The sequence below is a fragment of the Ahaetulla prasina genome, chromosome 6 (genome assembly GCF_028640845.1).
Source record: "Ahaetulla prasina isolate Xishuangbanna chromosome 6, ASM2864084v1, whole genome shotgun sequence".
NCBI lineage: Eukaryota > Metazoa > Chordata > Lepidosauria > Squamata > Colubridae > Ahaetulla > Ahaetulla prasina.
This window is the reverse complement of record NC_080544.1, coordinates 111,774,837-111,800,161: the sequence shown is the minus strand read 5'-3', so window position 1 is coordinate 111,800,161 and position 25,325 is coordinate 111,774,837. Positions and strand designations below refer to the sequence as shown.

The 25,325-nt window shown below is 45.7% G+C and overlaps 1 protein-coding gene across 1 annotated transcript in view; it reads left to right on the top strand.

The window, feature by feature from the left end:
• Window positions 1-6,716: 6,716 nt before the first annotated feature.
• The window catches only part of LOC131201347 (maestro heat-like repeat-containing protein family member 1), a 44,678-nt gene continuing 26,069 nt past the window's right edge, over window positions 6,717-25,325 (top strand). The window contains exons 1-9 of the mRNA XM_058189167.1: window positions 6,717-6,835; window positions 10,144-10,253; window positions 11,962-12,084; window positions 12,859-12,966; window positions 13,430-13,562; window positions 14,570-14,679; window positions 15,986-16,135; window positions 18,739-18,893; window positions 22,321-22,462. Coding sequence (XP_058045150.1) covers window positions 6,748-6,835; window positions 10,144-10,253; window positions 11,962-12,084; window positions 12,859-12,966; window positions 13,430-13,562; window positions 14,570-14,679; window positions 15,986-16,135; window positions 18,739-18,893; window positions 22,321-22,462 — 1,119 coding nt within the window. The 5' untranslated portion in view covers window positions 6,717-6,747. The remainder of the gene's footprint in view (window positions 6,836-10,143; window positions 10,254-11,961; window positions 12,085-12,858; window positions 12,967-13,429; window positions 13,563-14,569; window positions 14,680-15,985; window positions 16,136-18,738; window positions 18,894-22,320; window positions 22,463-25,325) is intronic.

Genomic DNA, 25,325 nt, shown 5'->3' with positions numbered 1-25,325 from the left:
GGCGCACGGGGGGCTAGCGAGCCCCTAAGGGGGAGGCCAGTGATGTGACATGATGTAATGGTAGGTTGGAAAGACCTTGGGAGATGGAGGAAGAGATGCTGCTTAGAGCAGGAATCTCCAACCTTGGTCCCTTTAAGACCTGTGGACTTCAACTCCCAGAGTTCCTCAGCCAGCTTTGCTGGCTGAGGGACTCTGGGAGTTGAAGTCCACAGGTCTTAAAGGGACCGAGGTTGGAGACCCCTGGCCTAGAGAACAGTCAGATAAGAGATCGCTGAACCCTCGGCTGCATAATGGCAGACAAAGATGCCCAGAAGGGACTATTCCTATCAGTTAATGGTATAATAGAGTTGGAAGGGACCTTGGAGGTCTTCTAGTCCAACCCCCTGTTCAACCAGGAGATCCTACACCAGAGGTCTTCAAACCTGGCAGCTTTAAGACTTGTGGACTTCAACTCCCAGAATTCTCCAGCCAGCATAGCTGGCTGGAGAATTCTGGGAGTTGAAGTCCACAAGTCTTAAAGCTGCCAAGTTTGGGGACCCCTGTCCTACACCGTTCTAGTCAAGTGGCTGTCTAGTCTCTTCTTGAAAACTTCCAGTGATGGAGCACCTACAACTTCTGGAGCCAACCTCCGTTCCACGGATTAATTGTTCTAATTGTTACGAAAGTTCTCCAGGTTGATTATTCTCCATCCGTTGCGTCTTGTCTTGCCTTCAAGTGCTTTGGAGGATAGGTGGAACCCCCCGTCTTCCTTGTGACAGACCCTCAAATATTAAAGCTGCCACAAAGAAGAGAGGGTCCAGTTATTTTCCAAAGAACCTGAGGGCAAGACAAGAAACTAATCCGGGAAAAGAAGGCAGTTCCTGTTTGCCCGTTTCTCAATAGGCACATCATTACACTTCTATTTATTAAGATCGCTTTTCAAGTCCCTTTGTGTTGTAACCCAGACCCAAGTAGGTAGTAATAAACTTAGCCTGTGGAAAAACAAACTCCATTCGAACAGTTGGGAATTACTTCATTCCCAGCGTCGTTCAACTCAAAGTAAAACAAAGGCCTCCCAACACAAATTCCTCAGGTATCTCACAAACCTTGGTCCAATTAGGAAAACTGCCAAAGGCCCTTCTTGACAAACGTCCAGAAGCCACAAAAACAAAGACGTAGATGAAGCAGAAGACGTAGCTACCAACGTTGTTTTCCGGCAAAGCCCAAACGCCGTTGCTGGTCTTTTAAGCCTTATGGGAGGAGCCAATCATCTCTTGGCCGTACTCATGAGTCGTCCTCTCTGCTTGAGCTGCTCTTGCCTTCTGGCAGCTCTTCTCATGCGTGCATTAGGAACAGGCTCCTCCTGTTCCTTTGCCTCACTACTATCAGTCTCTGGAGGCTCTGGAGTCCACACCTCACTTCCCGATGGGCCTGACCCCACCTCAGTCTCATCGCTGTGCGACTCAGTTGCCAGCTCTGTAGGCTGCTGACGGACCACAACACTTTGGTCCTTTGAATTTAAGCATCGTGAAAAATTCTGCGTGTGCCGTTGCGCTACCGTGCCAGTGAGGCCCCGGTATGACTGGCCCAATAATGCCACTGCTCACAAATGAGGTTATGGGTCACAAGGAGAGAGTGATGGAATCACCTGGAATATTCCATCCAGTTTTGGTCCCCACGTTACAAAAAAAAAAGAGACTTTGGAGAAAGTGCGAAGAAGAGCAACTAAAAGGATTAAAGGCCGGGAGATTAAAAGATATGAAGAACGGTTGCAGGATTCGGGTTTGGCTAGTCTAGTGAAAAGCAGGACCAGGGGAGACATGATAACAAGTGTTCCAGTATTTGAGTGGATGCCCCAAAGAAGAGGGGTCAACTTATTTTCCAAAGTCCTAGACGGCAAGACAAGAAACAATGGATAGAAACTAACCAAGGAGAGAAGCAACCTGGAATTAAGGAGAAACTTCCTAACAGTGAGAACAATTAACCAGTGGAACAGCTTGCCACCAGAAGTGCTCCATCACTGGAGGTTTTTAAGAAGAGACTAGGGGGTTGAACTAGGACCTCCAGGGTCTCTTTCTGGCTCTATTCTGATTGATTAAATAGAATAACAGTTGGAAGAGACCTTGGAGGTCTTCTAGTCCAACCCCCTGCTCAAGCAGGAAACCCTAGTCCAGACACATCGTGTTGGAGCACCCACAACTTCTGAAGGCAAGTTGTTCCACTGATTAATTGTTCTCACTGTCAGGAAATTTCTCCTTAGTTCTAAGTTGCTTCTCTCCTTGATCAGTTTCCACCCATTGCTTCTTGTTCTGCCCTCGGGTGCTTTGGAGAATAGTTTGACTCCCTCTTCTGTGTGGCAACCCCTGAGATATTGGAACACAGCTATCACGTCTCCCCTAATCCTCTTCTTTTAGAGTAGGAGGCACTCACCGACAAGTGGCATCTGTACAACATGCAGAAGGGTTAAGAAACCAAGCCAAGATGAGTCCTAACCAAGTTTAGCAGGATGGATCATTGTTAAATATTTATCCGTGTCCCATTTTGCTCAAATGAGGAATTGCAGCAGTTTTACAGGTAATCCTCACAATCATTCATTTAGTGACCGTTCAAAGTTTCAGCAGCACAGGGGGAAAAAAGGAGGACTTAACAACTGGTCCTTGCACTTACAACCGTCACAACATCGCTTAAGTACACACAACAGGCATGTACTTACGACAGTTACATCGATCCTGGGTCACATGGTCACCATTTGTGACCTTCCCAGCTAGCTTTCGACAAAGTCAATGGGAGAAGCCGGATTCACTTAATGACCATATGAGTCGCTTAAAAGGGGCCAAGCTCAGGAGACTTTGGTCTAAGGCAGGGGTCTCCAACCTTGATCCCTTTTAAGACTTGTGGACTTCAACTCCCAGAGTCCCTCATCCAGCAAAGCTGGCTGAGGAACTCTGGGAGTTGAAGTCCACAAGTCTTAAAGGGACCAAGGTTGGAGAACCCTGATCTAAGAGATGGGAGCTGTCTACTCTGCCTATATTTTCAAGTTTGTTCGGGGTTTTTTTGTAAGCTGGTTTCTATAGTTGTAATGTGGCTCCCTCCCACTTTCTGATGGATTCTCAAAATGACTTAACAGAGTTGGATCTTGTAGGTCATCTAGTCCAGCGGTCGCCAACTGGTGATCCGTGGACCACAAATGGTCCATGAAAAAATTTTGGTGGTCTGCAGAAAAATTATTTGCATTTTTTATATTGCACTCAATCAGGGGTCCTCAAACTATGGGCCCTGGGCCGGATACGTGCAATGAATGTGTTGTTGCAGAGAGTCTTCCCCTTCAAGGTCTTTTTGTGTGGGTCGGAGGGGGGCAGAAATTCCCACTTGGGGTCTGCTTCAGCCTCCTGGTGAGGGGCTTTGGCCGAAGGCTGGAGGGAAGCGCCGTTGGTGGCGAAGAGCCGGAGGGCCTCATTCCAGTGGGACTGCATCATGGATAGAACTGGCTGACCATCTCAGCCCGCTGAGCCTCCAGTACGCCGGTACCTGGCCTTGCACTCCTGCAGGTCTTTCCTCTGCTTGGAAAGCCTATGTTTGTAGTCCTCAGTGAGGTGCTTCTGCTGAGCATCCTTCTCGGTCAGATCCAATTTGAACTGAGCTATTTTGCCAAGTCTTTCTCGTGGTGGCTGCTTAGCTCCAACAACTGCTTCCTGTTAGGGCCCTAAGGAGCCCGGGCGGGCAGGCGAGAAGTGGCTGGGAGGGGAGGGGCGAGTAGAGGCTAGCGAGGCGTCCCTCGATGTGAGTGACATCGAGTTGGCCACACCCACCCAGCCCCATGACCACCTAGCCACACCCACCCAGGCGGTCATTAGGCAGATGATATTCGTGGTCCCCGGGATTTAAAATTATGAATTTAGTGGTCCCTGAGGTCCGAAAGGATGTTGACCCCTGATCTAGTCCAACCCTCGTGCCCAAGCAGGAGATCCTACATTAGGGGTCTGCAAACTTGGCTCTTTTAAGACTTGTAGTCTGGGAGTTGAAGTCCACAAGTCTTAAAAGAGCCAAGTTTGCAGAGCCCTGGCCTACACCATTTTTGACAGAGGGCAGTCCAGTCTCTTCCCGAAAGCCTCCAGGGGATGAAGAAGGCTTGTAGGTAGAACATGCAACCTTCTCGCTCTTCGTGGATTGAAACTCAAAAACACGGGTTTTATATTTTACGATTTGCCCACAAGATCCTCAGGGCTGCGGGGACTTCCTTGGGAAGGTCAGTTGGTGGCCTTCTGTTGAGTCAACAGGTTGGCCACTGTGACATCACCAACTGTCTTGGATGTTGGAATGTGGCCCACCTGTGTGGCCTTGGACTCCAGAGTCCTGGGATTCGAGCCAGGAAGGGGCCAGGAGTGTCTTTTTATTTCTGGAGCAAGGGAACTTCTCGCCTTGTTCATTTGAACTCTGGATCCAGACGAGCTTTGCAAGGATAAAGCTTGAAAACGTGAAGGTCGTTGCAACCTTCCCAGCCTGGCTTCTGAGAGAGGCTTCTCCACATTTGGTTGAGCAGGTAAGGTGCCCTTCGTGGTCTGTGTTGCTCTCTGGTGCTTCATCACCCAACTCAAGAGAAGAACAGAGTTGGAAGAGGCCTTGGAGGTCGTCCAGTCCAACCCCTTGGTCAAGTAGGAGACCCTATGTCATTCCAGACAAATGGTTGTCAAATATCTTCTCAAAAAGTGTGCTAAAAGGATGAGGAGTATTGGGGGGTCCTTGGTGCTTCTTCTGTTGCAGACGTTTCATGACCCAACTGATGGGTCAACGTGATCCATATGTGGTCCACGATGCTCCAGGAACCTAGCCAATTGACAAGACAGTTGTCACAATGAATGGCAACTCATCAGTATTGCAAGAAATTAGAAATTCATAAGGCTTGGAGTTCCCCATTGTTCTGGAATTTTACCGGTTAAAGGTGTTTGGAGGTTGCGGGGGGGTGGGGGGGAGAGACAATAAGAATGTGCACCCCCGAGTTAAAAGAGGCCTGTACTGAGCGAAAGTCGAAAGATACGAAAACACATCCAGAGTTGAAAGTTGAAGATCAACTGTTAACAACTGTCCTGCATCAGCCGAGCAGAAGGGAGAAAGGAAGAAGGAAGAAGACAAAAAGGAAGGCAGGAAGGAAAAAGGAAGATAGAAAAGGAAGGAAAAAAGGAAGGAAAAAGAAGGAAAAAGAAATAAAAGGCAGGCAGGGAGGAAGAGGGGAGGGAGGAAAAGAGCAGGCTTCGACTCAACCCTTCCAAGACCGAGTGGCTGTGGATGCCGGCATCCCAGTACAGCCAGCTGACTCCATCGCTGACTGTTGGGGGTGAGTCATTGGCCCCCGTGGAGAGGGTTCGCAATTTAGGCGTCCTCATGGATGTACGGCTGTCCTTAGAAGAGCATATGACGGCCGTCGCCAGGGGAGCTTTTTATCAGGTACACCTGATTCACCAGTTGCGTCCCTTCCTAGACCGGGTTTCCCTCTGCACGGTCACTCATGCCCTCGTCACTTCCCGCCTGGACTACTGCAATGCTCTCTACATGGGGCTCTCCTTGAAGAGCACCCGGAGGCTCCAACTGGTCCAGAATGTGGCTGCGCGGCTACTAGAGGGAGCAACTCGAGGCTCCCATGTAACACCTCTCCTGCGCAAGCTGCACTGGTTGCCGGTGGTCTTCCGGGTGCAATTCAAGGTGCTGGTTACTACCTTTAAAGCGCTCCATGGCATAGGACTGGGTTATTTACGGGACCGCCTGCTTGCTACCAATAGCCTCCCACCGACCTGTGCGCTCCCATAGGGAGGGTCTCCTCAGGGTGCCGTCAGTCAAACAATGTCGACTGGCGACCTCCAGGGGGAGGGCCTTCTCTGTGGGGGCTCCTGCCCTTTGGAATCCCTGCCCTCCAGGGATACATCAACTCCCTGACCTCTGGACCTTCCGACACGAGCTAAAGACCTTTCTGTTTCATCGCACAGGGCTGGCTTAATGTTGTTTTAATGTGGGTTTTATTATAGTTTTAGTCTGTTTTGGCCTAATTGAATTAGCTTTTTAAAATGTTTTTTAACTTTTGTGAAATCTTGTTTTTATTTGGCTGTAAACCGCCCTGAGTCCTTCAGGGGAAGGGCGGTATATAAATTAAATAAATAAATACATTTAATAAATAAATAAATAAATAAGGAAAGAGAAAGGAAAGAAGGGAAGGAGGTGAAGAAAAAAGGAAGAAAGGAAGAGAAAGAAAAATAAAGATAGATAGATGCAGCCAGGGAACCTGACTGATCTAGATTGAAATGAGCCTGGAATTACTAGTGGAAATTTAAGCCACTTTCTCAGTCTTGCAACACATCGCAGCATTCTAAGACCCGACATGCGGGCTCACGCAAGTTCCTAAACCACAAACAAGCACACAACAATTCACGCTAACCGAACTTGGCATGCTGCAGAAATGGTGGACTACGGGACCCGGTTGTGTGAAGGCAGCATTGTGCGCGCGAGGGCCCATCCGAGATCCCGGAAATCAACCATCAAGGAAAGAGAAGATTTTTGACGCTTGGAGCAGTGTTGGCCATTTTAAGATAGGTGGACTTCAACTCCCAGAATTCCCCAGCCAGCACAGCTGGCTGGGGAATTCTGGGAGTTGAAGTCCACAGGTCCTAAAAGTGGAATGGCTGGTGAATTATGAGTCTTTTAACTGGGCTTTTTAAACGTGTGAGGTGAACAAATGAATTTTTCTCCCCCAGCAACAGCTTCTGAGGCATAAACCACAGGATGTTTGAACAACCTTCGTCTTCTAGAGAATTCAAGATTCCCAACACAGGAAAGGACAGCAGTGGCAGCTGCTGCCCCAGGCATGCTGGTAAATCGGGGGTCTTTGAGGGTGGGGTTAGGTGGGAGGATGGAAGGGTGACATCTCAGCATTGCATGGCACATAAAGGAAACCTTTTTTGGGGGACTGTGGTTTCCATAGCGCGCTTTTATGATGTTGCGATAAATCTTAACGCGCACTTTGTCTCAAGACGGCGACGTTTGTGCAAAATTCATTAAAAATTGGTGTTCAGACACTTTAATAATTTTGTCAGATTTGAATCTAAGATTCTTAGAACAGGGTTTTTTCAACTTCAGACACTTTTCAGACGAGTGGACTTCCAGAATTCCCCAACCAGCATAGCTTAGTCTCTTATAATCCCTTCCTCTGCGGTTTCTCCACTTTATGTGGTAAGAGGGGGGAAAAATCAGGAACAGCTGGCTGGAGAATTCTGGGAGCTGAAGTCCACCTGTCTTAAAAATGACTCCAGGCTGAGAAACAGTGATTTAACTGAAGCTGCAGAAAACAGTCCACCTGGAAACTCTCCCACCCCCAACACACCTACAAACACAAAAACACACAATAGGTTGAGATGATCACCATTCACATTAGTGAAAACCTCCACTTAAACCCAAACTGGGTTTAAGACTAACCAAGCTTAATGTCCTTGCAGCCAGTGCTGCAAATTTTTAACAGATTAAAATTATAAATAAATAAATAAAGGAGTATTTGGTGCAAAGGAAGTAAAAAAAAAAAGTCGAAAGAGAGCAGTGGCAAACCCCACTACTCATAATATGAGAAGAGTTTTGATACGACACTATTTTGACTTTTTTTGACCTTTGTTCACCTGCAGACACTCCCTAAATCAGTATTTGCCAATTTCAGGTACTTTTAAGTTTGGACTTCAACTCCCAGATCTCCCCAGCCAGCATAGCGTACTCTCTTGTAATTCCTTCCTCTGCAATCTCTCCACTTTAGGTGGTAAGAGCGGGAAAAAAGCAGCCACGGTTGGCTGGGGAGTTTTTTAAATTTATTTATTTATTTATTTATTTATTTATTTTATTTTATTTTATTTATTTAGTTATTTAGTTATTTATTTATTTTATTTATTTGTCAAACACAAGAGTATATATAAGGATTAGCATGAAATAACCATACGAATTGGATACAATCAACGGGAACATTAGGATAGGAACGGTAGGCACGCTGGTGCTCTTATGCACGCCCCTTACAGACCTCTTAGGAATGGGGTGAGGTCAACAGTAGACAGTCTTTGGTTAAAGCTTTGGGGATTTTGGGAAGAGACCACAGAGTCAGGTAGTGCATTCCAGGCATTAACAACTCTGTTACTGAAGTCATATTTTCTGCAATCAAGATTGAAGCGGTTAACATTAAGCTTGAATCTATTGTTTGCTCTTGTATTGTGATTGAAGCTGAAGTAGTCTTCAACAGGAAGGACATTGCAATAGATGATTCTATGGGTTAAACACAGGTCCTGTCGAAGGCGGCGGAGTTCTAAGTTTTCTAAACCCAGGATTTCAAGTCGGGTGGCATAAGGTATTTTGTTGTATTCAGAGGAGTAGAGAACTCTTCTTGTATAATATTTCTGGACACACTCAATTGTATTAATGTCCAAAATGAGGTGTGGGTTCGAGATAGGCGACAGTTCTGGGAGTTGAAGTCCACCCTTCTTAAAAGTGGCTCCAGGTTAAGAAACAGTGATATAACTGACCCTTCAGAGAACAAGCAGCCTGCCTGGAACCTTCCCCAAGACACACAACACACACAAACACGCAATATGTTGAGATGAGCACCACTCATCTCTGGCCTCTCGGGCCTCTGTGGCTCAGACTGCTAATGCAGTCTGTTATTAACAGCAGCTGCCTGCAATTACTGCAGGTTCTCGTCCCACCAGGCCCAAGGTTGACTCAGCCTTCCATCCTTTATAAGGTAGGTAAAATGAGGACCCAGATTGTTGGGGGGCAATAAGTTGACTTTGTATATAAATATACAAATAGAATGAAGACTATTGCTAACATAGTGTAAGCCGCCCTGAGTCTTCGGAGAAGGGCAGGATATAAATGTAAATAAATAAAAAAAACTCACATTAGTGAAATCCTTCACGGAGCAGCGTGTGAACTAGATGTCCTTAAAAGTCCACTCATCTTCCCCCCCCACTACATTTTCCCCTAGCTCAGGGACCCCACCCACCAGGATCCAGCCCAGCCCACCCTCCCTGTCCTTGGAAGGAAGAAGCAAAAGATGGACTCACCAAAGCCCAAGACTCCACCTTCTACAAGAACTAGAGCGGAGGTTTCCAAATTTGACAGCTTTAAGACTTGTGGACTTCAACTGCCAGGATTCCTCCGCCAGCCATGAATTCTGGGAGTTGAAGTCCACCAGGTCTTCAAGTGGGCAAGTCTGGAGACCCCTGTCCTAGGAGGACCTAGGTTTGCATTTGCTCCACCAGCATCTCCAGCGTTTAGGGCAGGAGTCTCCAACCTTGGTCCCTTTAAGACTTGTGGACTTCAACTCCCAGGATTCCTCCACCAGCCATGAATTCTGGGAGTTGAAGTTCACAGGGTCTTCAAGTGGGCAAGTCTGGAGACCCCTGTCCTAGGAGGACCTAGGTTTGCATTTGCTCCACCAGCATCTCCAGCGTTTAGGGCAGGAGTCTCCAACCTTGGTCCCTTTAAGACTTTTGGACTTCAACTCCCAGGATTCCTCCGCCAGCCATGAATTCTGGGAGTTGAAGTCCACAGGGTCTTCAAGTGGGCAAGTCTGGAGACCCCTGTCCTAGGAGGACCTAGGTTTGCCTTTGCTCCACCAGCATCTCCAGCGTTTAGGGCAGGGGTCTCCAACCTTGGTCCCTTTAAGACTTGTGGACTTCAACTCCCAGGATTCCTCGCCAGCCATGAATTCTGGGAGTTGAAGTCCACCAGGTCTTCAAGTGGGCAAGTCTGGAGACCCCTGTCCTAGGAGGATCTAGGTTTGCATTTGCTCCACCAGCAACTCCAGCGTTTAGGGCAGGGGTCTCCAACCTTGGTCCCTTTAAGACTTGTGGACTTCAACTCCCAGAGACCCTCAGCCAGCAAAGCTGGCTGAGGAACTCTGGGAGTTGAAGTCCACAAGTCTTAAAGGGACCAAGGTTGGAGACCCCGGTTTAGGGCTCATGGTGGGGTCCATAAAGCAGTGGAAGATGCAGGCTGTAACTAGAAGATGTTGAGGGCCTTCAATCAGGGATCACCCAAAGAATTTCCAGCTACCAGCTGGAACCTCCTCAAGGTCTTCATTTTTATTGATGTGGAGGGGAGATGTCATCCAAGTTGGGTCAAAGCCCTGCCACAACTCTCTTCTAGATTCACCAACTTCTGCATCTTCTCAAGCAAGTTTTAGTTCCATAGATTCAGAGTACCACGTCAAAGAGGCCGTGGGTCGGATGCGCGCTTTCCTCCATGAAAAATCTCAGGTGAGACTTTCTCTTCTTCTACCTGGAGTGTCCCAAGGAAGATCTAGTCTGCTGTTAAATTCATTGTATCTTCATCCAGGCCTTTGAATCTCCATCTTATAATAACAACAGAGTTGGAAGGGACCTTGGAGGCCTTCTAGTCCAACCCTCTGCCCAGGCAGGAAACCCTACACCATCTCAGATAGATGGTTATCCAACGTTTTCTTAAAAATTTCCAGTGTTGGAGCATTCACAACTTCTCAACTTTAAGATGCGTGGACTTCCACTCTCAGAATTCCCCAGTCAGCATAGGAAGGGAGGGAGGGAGGGAGGAAGGAAGGAAGGAGGGAGGGAGGGGAGGAAGGAAGGAAGGAAGGAGGGAAGGAAGGGAAAGAAGGAAGGAAAGGGAGGGAAGGAAGGAAGGAGAGGAAGGGGAGGGGAGGGAAGGAAGGAAGGAAGGAGAGGGAGGAAGGGAGGGAAGGACGGAAGGAGGGAGACGGGGAGGACGTTAAGAATGAAAAGGAAGAAAGATAAGAATGAGAAAAGGAAGGATGTGAGGAAGGAAGGAAGGATGTGAGGAAGGAAGACAAATAAAAGAAAAAGAAAGAAAGAAAAAGAAGTTGAAGTCCATACATCTTAATGTTGACAGGGTTGAGAAAACAGGTAGTCCTCGACTTAACAACAGTTCATTTAGTGACCGAAGTCACTGGAAAAAAGTGACTTATGACCATTTTTCCTACTTCTGACAATTGCAGCAACCCTTTGCAAGTCATGTGACTTACGTTCGGATGCTTGATAATTGGTTCGTATTTATGACGGTTGCAGTGTCCCAGGATCACACGATCCCCTTTTGTGACCTTCTGACAAGCCGAATCAACGGGAAAGCCAGATTCACTTAACAACCGGGTTGAGTGACAACGGGAGCGATTCATTTTAACAAATCTGACAAGAAAGGTCGTAAAATGGGGCAAAGCTCACTTAACAACTGTCTCATTTAGTCAAGGGGATTTTAGGCTCAATTGTGGTCATACGTCGAGGGCGACCTGTACTTCAGTAAACTATACCAGGGGTCTCCAACCTTGGCAACTTTAAGCCTGGAAGACTTCAACTCCCAGAATGTCCTAGCCAGCTTTGCTTACTCTCTTGTCATCCCTTCCTCTGCAATCTCTCCACTTTGGCGGGTAAGAGAGAAAAAAAACCAGACACGTCCAGCTGAGGAATTCTGGGAGTTGAAGTCCTCCAGGCTTAAAGTTGCCAAGGTTGGAGACCCCTGGACTATACCTTTCTAAACAAATGGAGTCGAGGATCATTCTTGATTAAAGGTTCAACCTGCATTCAAAGAGAGCCCGTTCTTCTGCTCTCATCAACATCATTTATTTATTTATTTATTTATTTAGATTTTTATACCGCCCTTCTCCCAAAGGACTCAGGGCGGTGTACAGCCGGGTTAAAACAGTACAATATACAAATTAAAACAATAGTTAAAATAACATATTCTATAATTGGCCGGAAATTAAAACCGTCAAATTTGACCCATAAATAAAATACCCCAATTAAAATTGTTAAAATTCGAAAATTTAAAAAATTTAAAAAATTAAGCCAGGATAAACAAGTACGTTTTCAATTCACGGCGAAAAGTCCGAAGGTCAGGTAAAAACAGGTTATTCCTGTTTTTCTTGCCAAAATTGTATTTTTAATTTTTTTTGTGTGTGTGGGGGGGGATCCTTAGGATGTGCCAGAGAAGTCCAAGTTCCTGGAATGTGTGGACCTTGTTACCGCCACGATGGACAGTGGGAAAGACGGCTTCCGAGACGAGTACTACAACGCCACATTGCTGAGGGACATCCTTCGGGTGAGTGTCGTCGTCACGTACGAAGACCGGAAGCATGAAAATATTTCGGAAAAGGGCCCCGAAGGAGGGGACCCCCACCCCGCACAGCCCATCGCAATCTGAGCAGGCATGGCTAGAGATGCGCAGCCGGGATGTGGAGGAGAAAATGGCTGTGGGAATGAGATGAAAGAGGCAGGGGAATTAGAGCGACACTTCGCAGCAAGTCACACAATTATCATACATAACTGTTTTGCATTCCAATGAATGTCTGCCTTCCTTCCCTCCTTCCTTCCATTTTTCATTCTTATCTTCCTTCCTTTTTATTCTTCTTTTCCTTCCTTCCTCTCTTTTTTCATTCTTAATTTCCTTTCTTTCAATTCTTATCTTTCTTACTTCCTTTCATCTATACATCCATCCATCCTTTTTTCATTCTTATCTTCCTTCCTTCCTTCCTTCCATTTTTCATTCTTATCTTTTTTCCTTTTTATTCTTCTTTTCCTTCCTTCCTTTCTTTTTTGATTCTTAACTTCCTCTTTTCATTCTTCTCTTTCTTACTACCTCTCATCTATACATCCATTTATCCTTTTTTCATTCTTATTTTCCTTCCTTCCTTCCTTCCTTCATTCCATTTTTCATTCTTATCTTCCTTCCTTTTTATTCTTCTTTTCCTTCCTTCCTTTTTTCATTCTTAATTTCCTTTCTTTCAATTCTTATCTTTCTTACTTCCTTTCATCTATACATCCATCCATCCTTTTTTCATTCTTCTTCCTTCCTTCCTTCCTTCCTTCCTCGCAGTTCCTCTACCCAAGAATGACCTCCCCGAATCCCGAGGAAAGAGAACAAACGTTGTCCCGGATTGCCAAGATCATCAGCTGCATCACCACCCACTGCCTCAACAGAGAAGTGAGATGTTTTTTTCCAGACTTGCTACATCTCAGCATTGTGGGAAAAAGCAAAGGGGCACAGCTGGCCTTCAACTCCCAGAATTCCCCATCCACCATGCAGGGCCTTCGACTCCCAGAATTCCCCATCCACCATGCAGGGCCTTCGACTCCCAGAATTCCCCATCCACCATGCAGGGCCTTCAACTCCCAGAATTCCCCATCCACCATGCAGGGCCTTCGACTCCCAGAATTCCCCATCCACCATGCAGGGCCTTCGACTCCCAGAATTCCCCAGCCAGCTAAAATTAAAACACTTCACAAAAATGTCTTTTTTTTTCTGAATCAGAGGAACAAACTAAGGAAGAACTCATGTAAATGGGCGTCACCTCCCTGAGAGTGAGGCCCCTATATAAATATGTTTATTAAACGCATGAATAAAATAATATGCACACTTATTTTCCTGCCTTTCCCATCCTCTCTAGGGATTGAAGGCCATCAAGCTGGGGAAAATTGCCGGGGGGCTGATCCTGGCCTGCAGTGACCCCAATGAGGGTGCCTCTTGCTGGGCAGCCGATGGACTCCACCGCCTCTACACCTTGATCGTGCATCAAAAGCGTAAGGGGAGCATGGGATGTGGGGTAGATCAGCGACTACGGTCAGGTGGTCCTATTCAAAAAATATCTTTTTGTAGCGTGATCACATTTTCGTGGGGGAAAAATAAAGGACAGACCTGGAAAAGGGGCACCTCTGAAAGAGGTTTCTAAGAATAAAATAAAATAAAATAAAATAAAATAATAAAATAAAATAAAATAAAATAAAATAAAATAAAATAAAACTTTGTTTTTAGAAATGTACAGGTAAATATTTGGGGTACTTGGTGTTCGGTCAGCTTGGTGGTTTTCTTGCAAACATTTCATGACCCAACTGGGTGACATCATCAGGTCAAACAGTACTCCTTTCTAGCATCTGATGATGTTACCTAGTTGGGTTATGAAACGTCTGCAAAAATCATCCAGAGAGCAACCAGGACTATCAGTCCTCCTCCTCCTCCTCTCTACAAACCCTGCTCCCTTCTAGCACTGATGATGTTACCTAGTTGGGTCATGAAACGTCTGCAAGAAAACAACCCAGCTCAGAGAGCACCCATGTCGTGGCACAATGGTTAGAATGCAGTATTGCAGGCTAATTCTGCCAACTGCCAGAAGTTTGGCAGTTCGACTCTCACCAGCTCAAGGTTGATTCAACTTTCCATCCTTCCCAGGTCTGTAAAAATGAGGACCCAGATTTTTGGGGGCAAGAAGCTGCCTCTGTAAACCGCTTAGAGAGGGCTGGAAAGCCCGGTGAAGCGGCATATAAGTCTAAGTGCTATTGCTCCCCCCGAAAAAAAATTGATCGTGTGACCAGCTGCAATGGTCATGTGAAAAACAATCAGGTCACATTTTTTGCTGCCGTTATAACTTCAAAACTAATTGCTGTAAGTCCAGGACTATATGTACCTTTCGGAGGAGAAATCTGTCATAACTTTGTGCGGTTGCTCAGTGACCTTTCGTAAATTGAGGACTTACCTGCGTTTGGAAAACACAGACGACAATATTCCCTATTTTTGTGTTCCTTTCCCTGAGGTCTGACGAAGACAGAAGATAACCAAGAATATTTAGATCTTCTACAGGAATGGGAAGAGGAGAAGATTTTCTGGCTGGCTTGGTTTTCCGATGTGAGCATGGCTGCCATGGTAATTTTCTTTCTCCGGGAAAATTTGAATGTTTCTCGTCGGCCAGAGAACCGATTTGCTGGCCACATTTTGGGGTTCACTTTGGGAGTGGTGGGGTGGCCTAGAGGTGGAACTCTCACCTCACAATCAGGAGGGAGTGAGTTCGATCCCAGGTAGAGGCAGATATTTCTTTCTGGACACAATGAGAATATATCTGCTGAACAAAACTCCGCATTGGCAACAGGAAGGGCATCCAGCCATTAAAACACTCTGCTAGCTCCATTCAGTTGCTCAGACTCCACCCTGCAAGGGGTTATGGGGTCGGTAAAAGGAGATGACCACCAGACTTGAAATCCTGGGTTTAGGAAATTTAGAACTACGCCGTCTTCGGCATGACCTGAGTTTAACTCATAGAATCATCTATTACAATGTCCTTCCTGTCGAAGACTACTTCAGCTTCAATCACAACAATACACGAGCACACAATAGATTTAAGCTTAATGTCAACCGCTTCAAACTTGATTGCAGAAAATATGACTTCTGTAACAGAGTTGTTAACGCTTGGAACTCATTACCTGACTCCATAGTCTCTACTCAAAATCCCAAAATCTTCAATCAAAAACTGTCTACCATTTTTTTGTTGTTGTTTTACATTTATACCCCGCCCTTCTCCGAATACTCAGGGCGGCTTACAGTGTATAGGGCAATAGTCTCATTCTATTTGTATATTTTTACAAAGTCAACTTATTGCCCCCCCAACAATCTGGGTCCTCATTTTACCTACCTTATAAAGGATGGAAGGCTGACCATTGACCTCACCCCATTCCTAAGAGGACTATAAGGGGCGTGCATAAGAACACAACTGTGCCTACCATTCCTGTCCTATTGTTTCCTTTCGTTATCCAATCTGGTGGCGCAACAGGCTAATGCAGCCTGTTATTAACAGCAACTGCTTGCAATATTGCAGGTTCAAGTCCCACCAGGCCCAAGGTTGACTCAGCCTTCCATCCTTTATAAGGTAGGTAAAATGAGGACCCAGATTGTTGGGGGGCAATAAGTTGACTTTGTATATAGTATACAAATGGATGAAGACTATTGCTTGACATAGTGTAAGCCGCCCTGAGTCTTCGGAGAAGGGCGGGATATAAATGCAAAAAAAAAAAAAAATTAATATAGTTATTACATACTCATGCTTCTATATATCCTTATATATTGTATAGTTATTTCATGCTTACGCTTATATATACTGTGTGACAAACAAACAAACAAACAAATAAATAAATAGAATATATGATGATTTTGGGCTTCACTTACCTTCTGTTTCCAGATCTTGAAAAAATACCTGCGTGCAGATGATCGAATGGAATTAATTCTGGCTGCTGTCCGAGGCATGAAGAACGACACCATCCACAACACAAAAGCTGCCATCCGAATGCTTAAAGCCATGCTGAGGGAGCCCAGATCCAATTTTGTGAAGGTAAATGGGTTGGGGAATGGACGGTCCTCACACTTACGACTGTCATGGTCACGTGATCAAATTTTGGGCACTTGGCCACCGGAGGGATCCCACGTACGTCTTTTGCGATATTCCCGGTCGGCTTTTTTTTTTTTAATTTCTTTTTGTCACAACAGTATACACAAACAATTGTCATAGATAAAACAACATATTTTGAAGAAAATATATACATATATGTAAAAAAAATATGCATCAACTATATCAATTTGATATGATGAAGGGAACAATAGGACAGGAACGGTAGGCACTTTTGTGCTCTTATGCACGCCCCTTATAGTCCTCTTAGGAATGAGGTGAGGTCAATAGTAGACAGTTTTTGGTTGAAGATTTTGGGGTTTTGAGTAGAGACTATGGAGTCAGGTAATGAGTTCCAAGCATTAACAACTCTGTTACAGAAGTCATATTTTCTGCAATCAAGTTTGAAGCGGTTGACATTTAGCTTGAATCTATTTTTTGCTCTTGTAATATTGCGATTGAAGCTGAAGTAGTCATTTATAGGAAGGATATTGCAATAGATGATTTTGTGTGTTAAACACAGGTCATGTCGAAGTCGACGGAGTTGTAAATTTTCTAATCCCAGGATTTCAAGTCTGTTGGTATAAGGTATTTTGTTGTTTTCAGAGGAGCGAAGAACTCTTCTAGTGAAATATTTCTGGACTCTTTCTATTGTATTTATGTCAGAGATGTGGTATGGGTTCCAGACAGATGAGCTGTATTCAAGAATAGGTCTGGCAAACGTTTTGTATGCTCTAGTTAGTAGTGTAGAGTTTTTAGACAAGAAGCTGCGTAAAACTAGGTTTACAACTCTTAGGGCTTTTTTCGCTATGTAGTTGCAGTGGGCTTTGGCATTAAGGTCGTTTGATATGAGAACTCCAAGATCTTTGACAGGGTGGGGGTCATCAGTTAGTTTGTACTTGATGTTAGGGTTCTTTTTTTCAAAGTGTTGTGACCCAGGCCCAAGTAGACAGTAATCAACTTAGCCCGTAGAAAAACAAACTTTATTCGAACAGCTGAGAATTACTTCATTCCCAGCGTCGTTCAACTAAATTAAAGCAAATTCCTCCCAACACAAATTCCTCAGGCCTATCGCAAACCTTGGTCCAATTAGGCAAACTGCCGAAGGCTTTTCTTGGCAAATGTTCAGAAGATGCCGATACGAAACAAATGCAACAAGACAAAGCTATCAGCATTGTTTTCTGGCAAAGAGCCCAAGAGCTGTTGCTGGTCTGTTTTAAGCCTTATGGGAGGGGCCAATCATCTCTTGGCCGTACTCCTGAGTTGTCCTCTCTGCTTTAGCTGCTCTTGCCTTCTGGCAGCTCTTCTCATGCGTGCATTAGGAACAGGCTCCTCCTCTTCCTCTGCCTCACTATTATCAGTCTCTGGAGGCTCTGGAGTCCGCATCTCACTCCCTGATGGCCCTGGCCTCATCTCAGCCTCATCGCTGTCCGACTCCGTTGCCAGCTCCGTAGGCTGCTGACGGACCAGAACATGAAGAGCCAAGCTGATGAAAGGAGCTGGATTTGCTTAACGACCGCAAAATTCACTTAACAACTGCAGTAATTCATTTAATCACATCAGATCGTAAAATAAGGTGCAACACTCTTAACAATCATTTTGCTTCCTAATGAAAAATTCTGATCCTGATGGACATCCCACATCCAGACAAGCTTAGCTGATTTCTGTCTGGGATCTGTAGTTCAGGACTGTTTAATGCAGGTAGTCCTTGACTTACAACCGTTCGTTTAGTGACCATTCAGAGTTACAGCGGCACTGAAAAAAGTGACTTAGGAACGTTTTTCACAGTTACAACCATTGCAGCATCCCCGTGGTCCCGTGATCAAAATTCGGGCACTTGGCAACTGACTCATATTTATGACGGTCACCTTATCCCCTTTTGCGACCTTCTGAACGAGCAAAGTCAATGGGGAAGCCAGATTCATTTAATAACCTAAGTGAGGTTGTTGAGTACCAACTTAACAACTGCAGTGATTCACTTAACAACCAACCGGAAAAGTTATAAAATGGGGCAAAACTGACTTAACAATTGTCTCGCTTAGCAGCAGAAATTTTGGGCTCAATTGTGGTCGTAAGGCAAGGACTACCTGTAGTAGAAAATTTTTAGCAGAACTACACAATTATCTGGAGTTCTTGTAATCAAGGCAGCACTGAGAAAACAGATGGATGCTTCACAGGTCCAGTAGTCCTCAACTTACAACAGTTCATTTAGTGACCGCTCGAAGTTACAACATCACTGAAAAAAAGTGACTTATGGCAGTTTTTCACTTTTGTAGCATCCCAGTGGTCACATGATCAAAATTCCAATACTTGGCAACTGACTTGTACTTATGACGGTTGCAGCGTCCCGGGGTCACGTGATCCCCTTTTGTGACCTTCCGCTAAAGAATGTCAATGGGGAAGCCAGTTTTGCTTAACAACCGTGTGACTAATTTACTGTTGTAAACCTGCGGCGATTCACTTAGCAGCGGAAATGTTGGACTTAGTTGTGGTCGTAAGTCAAGGACTACCTGTCTCACGCAGAGACATCATGAAATCCTCTTTCCCAGGTGCCAAAGATGGTTAAATCCATGTATTCCTCCTTGGATCAAATCACGGATCCTTCTGCCCGCCATGAATTCTTCCGGCTTCTCCGACTGGTCAGCACCAGCCACCCCCAAGAAGTTGTGCGGACTCTCCTCAATTGCTCCCTCCAATGTGACTGGTAAGATCAAAGGCAGTGCCTGATGGGTCTTGGCTGGGAGCCGATCCTTTGATTCCTGCAGAGCAGAGGTGAAATGCTCCCGGTTTCAGACCGGCTCGCGCGATCCGGTAGCGATGGCAGCTGTTGGTTCGGAGGACCGGTAGCAAAAATCCCTGGCCCCGCTCCCCTGCCTCTGCTGAGCCACACCATCAGCAGAGGGTTTTTTTTTTTTACTTTTAAAAGTTTTTCTTCAGCCGAAACATGCCTTTAAAAGTTAAAAAAAAACCTCTGATGATCGCGGGGCTGAGCAGAGATCATCAAAACTCTTTAAAAGTTTTTTTTAAAAAAACCTCTTCAGCCAAACGGGGGAAAAAAAGAAAAAAAAGAGGTTTTAAAAGCCTCCTCTGGCGATCCCAGAGGAGTTTCCTGATCCTCACAGGCTTTGAAACTCACTTTTTAACAGCCGCCACTTACAAGAGCCCCCACCCGTGCCCAGCCAATGCCCCCTCCTCACTTATCTATATTTATTTTATTTATTTATTTATTATTCATATTTGTATACCGCCCTATCTCCCGAAGGACTCAGGGCGGTTCACAGGCACATAAAACATTTATATACAAATTAAGATAATCATTAAAAAACTTATTCTAATGCCAAATTATTAAAAAATATAAATATAAATATTAAAACCAATTTAAAACCCCTATAAATTTAAAATCTAAGCCAGTCCTGCACAGATGAATAAATGTGTCTTGAGCTCGCGACGGAAGGTTCGGAGGTCCGGAAGTTGACGGAGTCCTGGGGGGAGTTCGTTCCAGAGGGTGGGAGCCCCCACAGAGAAGGCCCTTCCCCTGGGCGTCGCCAGACGACACTGCCTAGCTGACGGCACCCTGAGGAGTCCCTCTCTGTGAGAGCGCACGGGTCGGTGAGAGGTATTCGGTAGCAGTAGGCGGTCCCGTAGATAACCCGGCCCTATGCCATGGAGCGCTTTGAAGGTGGTTACCAAAACCTTGAAGCGCACCCGGAAGGCCACAGGTAGCCAGTGCAGTCTGCGCAGGATTGGTGTCATACGGGAGCCACGAGGGGCACCCTCTATCACCCGCGCAGCCGCATTCTGGACTAACTGCAGCCTCCGGATGCCCTTCAAGGGGAGCCCCATGTAGAGAGCATTGCAGTAATCCAGGCGAGACGTCACGAGGGCGTGAGTGACCATGCATAGGGCATCCCGGTCTAGAAAGGGGCGCAACTGGCGCACCAGGCGAACCTATAATTACTGCTCCTTTCGGGCTGGCAACGCCAAGCTTTCTTCAGCTACTGAAGAAAAAAAAAAAGCTTGCTTTGACTTCCTGCTTTGCTGAATGAGGGACTCCTGGATTTGAAGTCCACAATAAAATAAAATAAAATAAAATAAAATAATAAAATAAAATATTTGTGCAGCTTTCTGAGATTTGGTGTGTTTCGGTAGTGTATCACTCTAACTGCACAAACACACAAAATCTCACAAAGCTGTATGTGGCATTGTGTGTGTGTGTGTGTGTGTGTGTGTGTGTGTGAGTCAGTTGTGTTGTGTGTGTGTAAAGTGTGAAAGTGTGAGGTTCCTGCTTGTTGCAGGGGCCATTTTGGGTAAAGTGCAGCTGCTTTTGTGTGTGAGTCAGTTGTGTTGTATTGTGTGTGTGTAAAGTGTGAAAAGTTGGTTTTTGGTACCTCTTATTGTTTTGTATACCTTATTTATTATTTTTATTATTTATTGTTATTGGCCACGCCCACCCAGTCATCTGACCACCAAGCCACGCCCACCAATTAAGCCACGCCCACAGAACCGGTAGGGAAAATTTTTAGATTTCACCCCTGCTGCAGAGTCGCCTTCCAAGTAGGTCATCTTCCTCTGATGGCTTGTCGAGGACATTTCAATGAGGTTAAAGATTTAAGGCACTGTTTCTCTACCTTGGTCACTTGAAGATGGGTGGACTTCAATTCCCAGAATTCCTCAGCCAGCATGGCGGCAACTTGAAGATGCACAGACTTCAAATCCCAGAATTCTTCAGCCAGCCTGGTGGCAACTTAAAGATGCACAGACTTCAAATCCCAGAATTCCTCAGCCAGCATGCTGGCAACTTGAAGATGGATGGACTTCAACTCCCAGAATTCCTCCTCCACCATGGCGGCAATTTGAAGATGGACAGACTCCAACTCCCAAAATTGCTCAGTTAGCCTGGCAGCCATTTGAAGATGGATGAACTTCAACTCCCAGAATTCCTCCTCCAGCATGGTGGCAACTTGAAGATAGACAGACTCCAACTGTCAGAATTGCTCACCCAACATGAAGACAACTTCCAGATGGACCTACTTCAACTCCAAGAATTCCTCAGCTAGCCTGGCAGCCATTTGATGGATGAACTTCAATTCCCAGAATTCCACATCCAGCATGGTGACAACTTGAAGATAGACAGACTCCAACTGTCAGAATTCCTCCTCCAGCATGATGGCAACTTGAAGATGGACAGACTCCAACTCCCAGAATTGCTCACCCAACATGAAGACAACTTCCTGATGCACAGACTTCAACTCCCAGAATTCCTCTGCCAACCTGGCATCCATTTGAAGATGGATGGACTTCAATTCCCAGAATTCCTCATCTAGCATGGCGACAACTTGAAGAGGGAACGGACTTCAACTCCCGGAATTGTGGGAGTTGAAGTCTACTCACCTTTATTTTTTTTTTTTTTTTATTCGATTTTTATACCGCCCTTCTCCCGAAGGACTCAGGGCGGTGTACAGCCATTTAAAATACACAAAATACACATTAAAAACAAGATTAAAACAAGACATATTATAGGGTGGCCGAAAATTTAAAACAATTAACAAACCTTAAAATATAAATAACCCCAGTTAAAATTTAATAAAACTTTTAAGCCAGTCCCGCTTGAATAAATAGGTGCGTTTTCAGCTCACGGCGAAAAGTCCGAAGATCAGGCACTTGACGTAAACCCGGGGGAAGTTCGTTCCAGAGTGTGGGAGCCCCCACAGAGAAGGCCCTTCCCCTGGGGGCCGCCAGCCGACATTGCTTGGCGGACGGCACCCTGAGAAGACCCTCTCTGTGAGAGCGTACGGGTCAGTGGGAGGCATGTGGAAACAGCAGGCGATCCTCTAAGTATCCGGGTCCTAAGCCATGGAGCGCTTTAAAGATGGTAACCAAAATCTTAAAGCGTACCCGAAAGACCACAGGAAGCCAGTGCAGACTGCGCAGGAGTGGTGTTACATGGGAGCAACGAGTGGCTCCCGTTACTACCCGTAGCCAAGGTGGAGAAACATTGAGTTTGTTACGAAAGAGTCCAGTTTGGCAACCTTGAACTAAAACCTCGTCGTGAATGCCCAGGCGCCCTCCCACCCTACCGGGTTTGCAACAAGCTCCACCATCTGACGAGCCCTTTTTGTCTCGATTTGCAGCAGTGCCTCGGCTATGTGGCACGCCCTGATGTCCTTCACCAGCACCTCCTACCAGGTTCTCGGTGTCCTGCAGAACACTATCCAACAGCAGCCCTTCCGCCTGGACAAGCCAGGGACGAAGCCCGCTGTCACTCCATTGGCTGTACGTATCAAGTCCAGCAAGGCTGATGGAGGGGGGTCTCCTGGTCCTTCCCTCCATCTTTTTTTTTCTTTTTTTCTTTATTTGAATTTATATCCCGCCCTTCTCCAAAGACTCAGGGCGGCTTACACTGTGTCAAGCAATAGTCTTCATCCTATTTGTATATTATATACAAAGTCAACTTTTATTGCCCCCCCAACAATCTGGGTCCTCATTTTACCTCCCTTATAAAGGATGGAAGGCTGAGTCAACCTTGGGCCTGGTCTGGTGGGACTTGAACTTGCAGTAATTGCAGGCAGCTGTGTTAACAACAGACAGGCTTAGTCCGTTGAGCCACCAGAGGCCCATCTTGCCTGTCGTTTGTCCACCATGTCTCTAAGAGAAACTTCTAGTAGGGGCAATTATCAAATTTGCGGACGATATTAAGCTGGCAGTATTTTCTTGCTTTGCTGCACGTCCACCACCTGTGATAGTATGTGCCTGGGGACTGATTGCATTCCCAGCATTTTGTAGACAAGTTACTAAACATTTTTGTTTAGTACTAAACAAAACAGTCTTGTTGGAGATAAGTGCCACCTGTAAAACATTTTGTATAGATTTACTGTACGCCTTAGATCAGGGGTCTCCAACCGTGACAACTTTAAGACTTGTGGACTTCAACTCCCAGAATACCTCAGCCAGCTTTGCTGGCTGAGGGATTCTGGGAGTTGAAGTCCACAAGTCTTAAAGTTGCCACGGTTGGAGACCCCTGCCTTAGATGATAGGCTCCAGATCCAGATGGATCTTGACGGACTTGAACCCTGGGCCCTTTCTAACGTAATGAATTTCAATGTAGAGAAAAGTAAAGTTTTACACTTAGGTAAGAAAAACCAGAAGTAGACATATAGACTGGGGAAACCAGGCTTAATAGCAGTAACTGGGAGAGGGATCTTGGAGTCTTAGTGGACAACCAGCTAAATATGAGCCAGCTGTGTGTAGCGGCAGCTAAAAAAGCCAATGCAATCCTAAACTGCATTAACAGAGGGATACAATTAAGATCAAGTGAGGTACTAATACCACTCTATAAAGCCTTAGTAAGACCACACCTGGAATACAGCGTCTAGTTTTGGTCACCACACTATAAAAAAGACTCTAGAAAGAGTGCAGAGAAGAGCAACCAGGATGATGAGGGGACTGGAAGCTAAAACATACGATGAACGGTTGCAGGAACTGGGCCTGGCTGGTCTAGAGAAGAGAAGGACCAGGGGAGACAGGAGAGCATCTTCCAATATTTGAGGAGCTGCCACAGAGAGGAGGAAGGGGGTCCAGTTATTCTCCAAAGCACCTGAAGGCCAGGCAAGGAATGATGGATGGAAACTGATCAAGGAGCGATTCAACCTAGAAATAAGGAGAATTTTTTTCGGACAGTGAGAACCATCAAGCAACTGAACAGAAGTTGCCTTCGGAAGTTGTGGGAACTTCATCACTGGAAGCTTTCAAGAAGAGATTGGACTGCTATCAGAAATGGTGTAGGGTCTCTTGGTTGGGCGCGGGGTTGGACTAGATGACCTACAAGGTCCCTTATAACTCTGTTAATCTGTCTCTTATGTAATTGCCAGGGCCGCGGTGTGGCTCAGGCTGTAAGAAGCCTGTTATTAAACACAGCTGCTTGCAATTACTGCAGGCTCGAGTCCCACCAGGCCCAAGGTTGACTCAGCCTTCCATCCTTTATAAGGTAGGTAAAATGAGGACCCAGATTGTTGGGGGCAATAAGTTGACTTTGTATATAAATATACAAATAGGATGAAGACTATTGCTTGACATATTGTAAGCCGCCCTGAGTCTTCGGAGAAGGGCGGGATATAAATGTAAATAAATAAAATAAAATAATAAATAAATAATCAAGTTAGCAAAACTTTGGTCCTCTTGCATTGGGTACAGAGGCAGACAAAGATTTATTTTTGCCTCATTGCACTCTTTAACGGTCAATATAGGTAGTCTTCGATGTACAACAGTTCATTTAGTGACCGTTCAATGTTACAAACAGCGCTGAAAAATAGGACTGAGGACCGTTTTTCCCATCTGGTTCTTCGTGCTCACTGAGCTGGGTTGTTTTCTGGCAGACATTTCATGACCCAACTGGAGAACATCATTAGTGCTATGGATGCAGATACTGAGCACTGATGATGTTGTCTAGTTCGGTCATGAGATGTCTACAAGAAAACACCCCAGACTTTTTTGTTGTTGCTGTTGCTCTTCTTCTTCTTCTTCTCCTTCTTCCTCTCCTTCTCCTCCTCCTTTTCCTCATCTTCCTTTTCCTTTTCCTCCTCTTCCCTTCTTCTTCTTCTTCTTCTTCTTCTTCTTCTTCTTCTTCTTCTTCTTCTTCTTCTCTTCTTCTTCTTCTTCTTCTTCTTCTTCTCCTCCTCCTCCTCCTCCTCCTTCTTCTCCTCCTTCTCCTCCTCCTTTTCCTCCTCCTCCTCCTCCTCCTCTTCTTTCCGCTTCTTCCTCTTCTTCTTCTTCTTCCTCCTCCTCCTCCTGCTCCTCCTGCTCCTGCTCCTCCTTCTTCCTCTTCTCTTCCTTCTTCTTCCTCTCCTTCTCCTCCTCCTCCTCCTCCTCTTCTTGTTCTCCTTCTTCTTCTTCTTCTCCTTCTCCTCCTCCTTTTCCTCCTCCTCCTCCTTCTTCTTCCTCTTCCTCTGCTTCTGCTTCTCCTCCTCCTCCTCCTCCTCCTCCTCCTCCTCCTCCTCCTCTTCTTCTTCTCATTCTCATTCTCATTCTCCTTCTTCTTCTTCCTCTCCTTCTCTTCCTCCTTTTCCTCCTCCTCCCTCCTTTTCCTCCTCCTCCCTCCTTCTTCTTCCTCCTCCTCCTCCTCCTCCTTAGCTGGGTCATA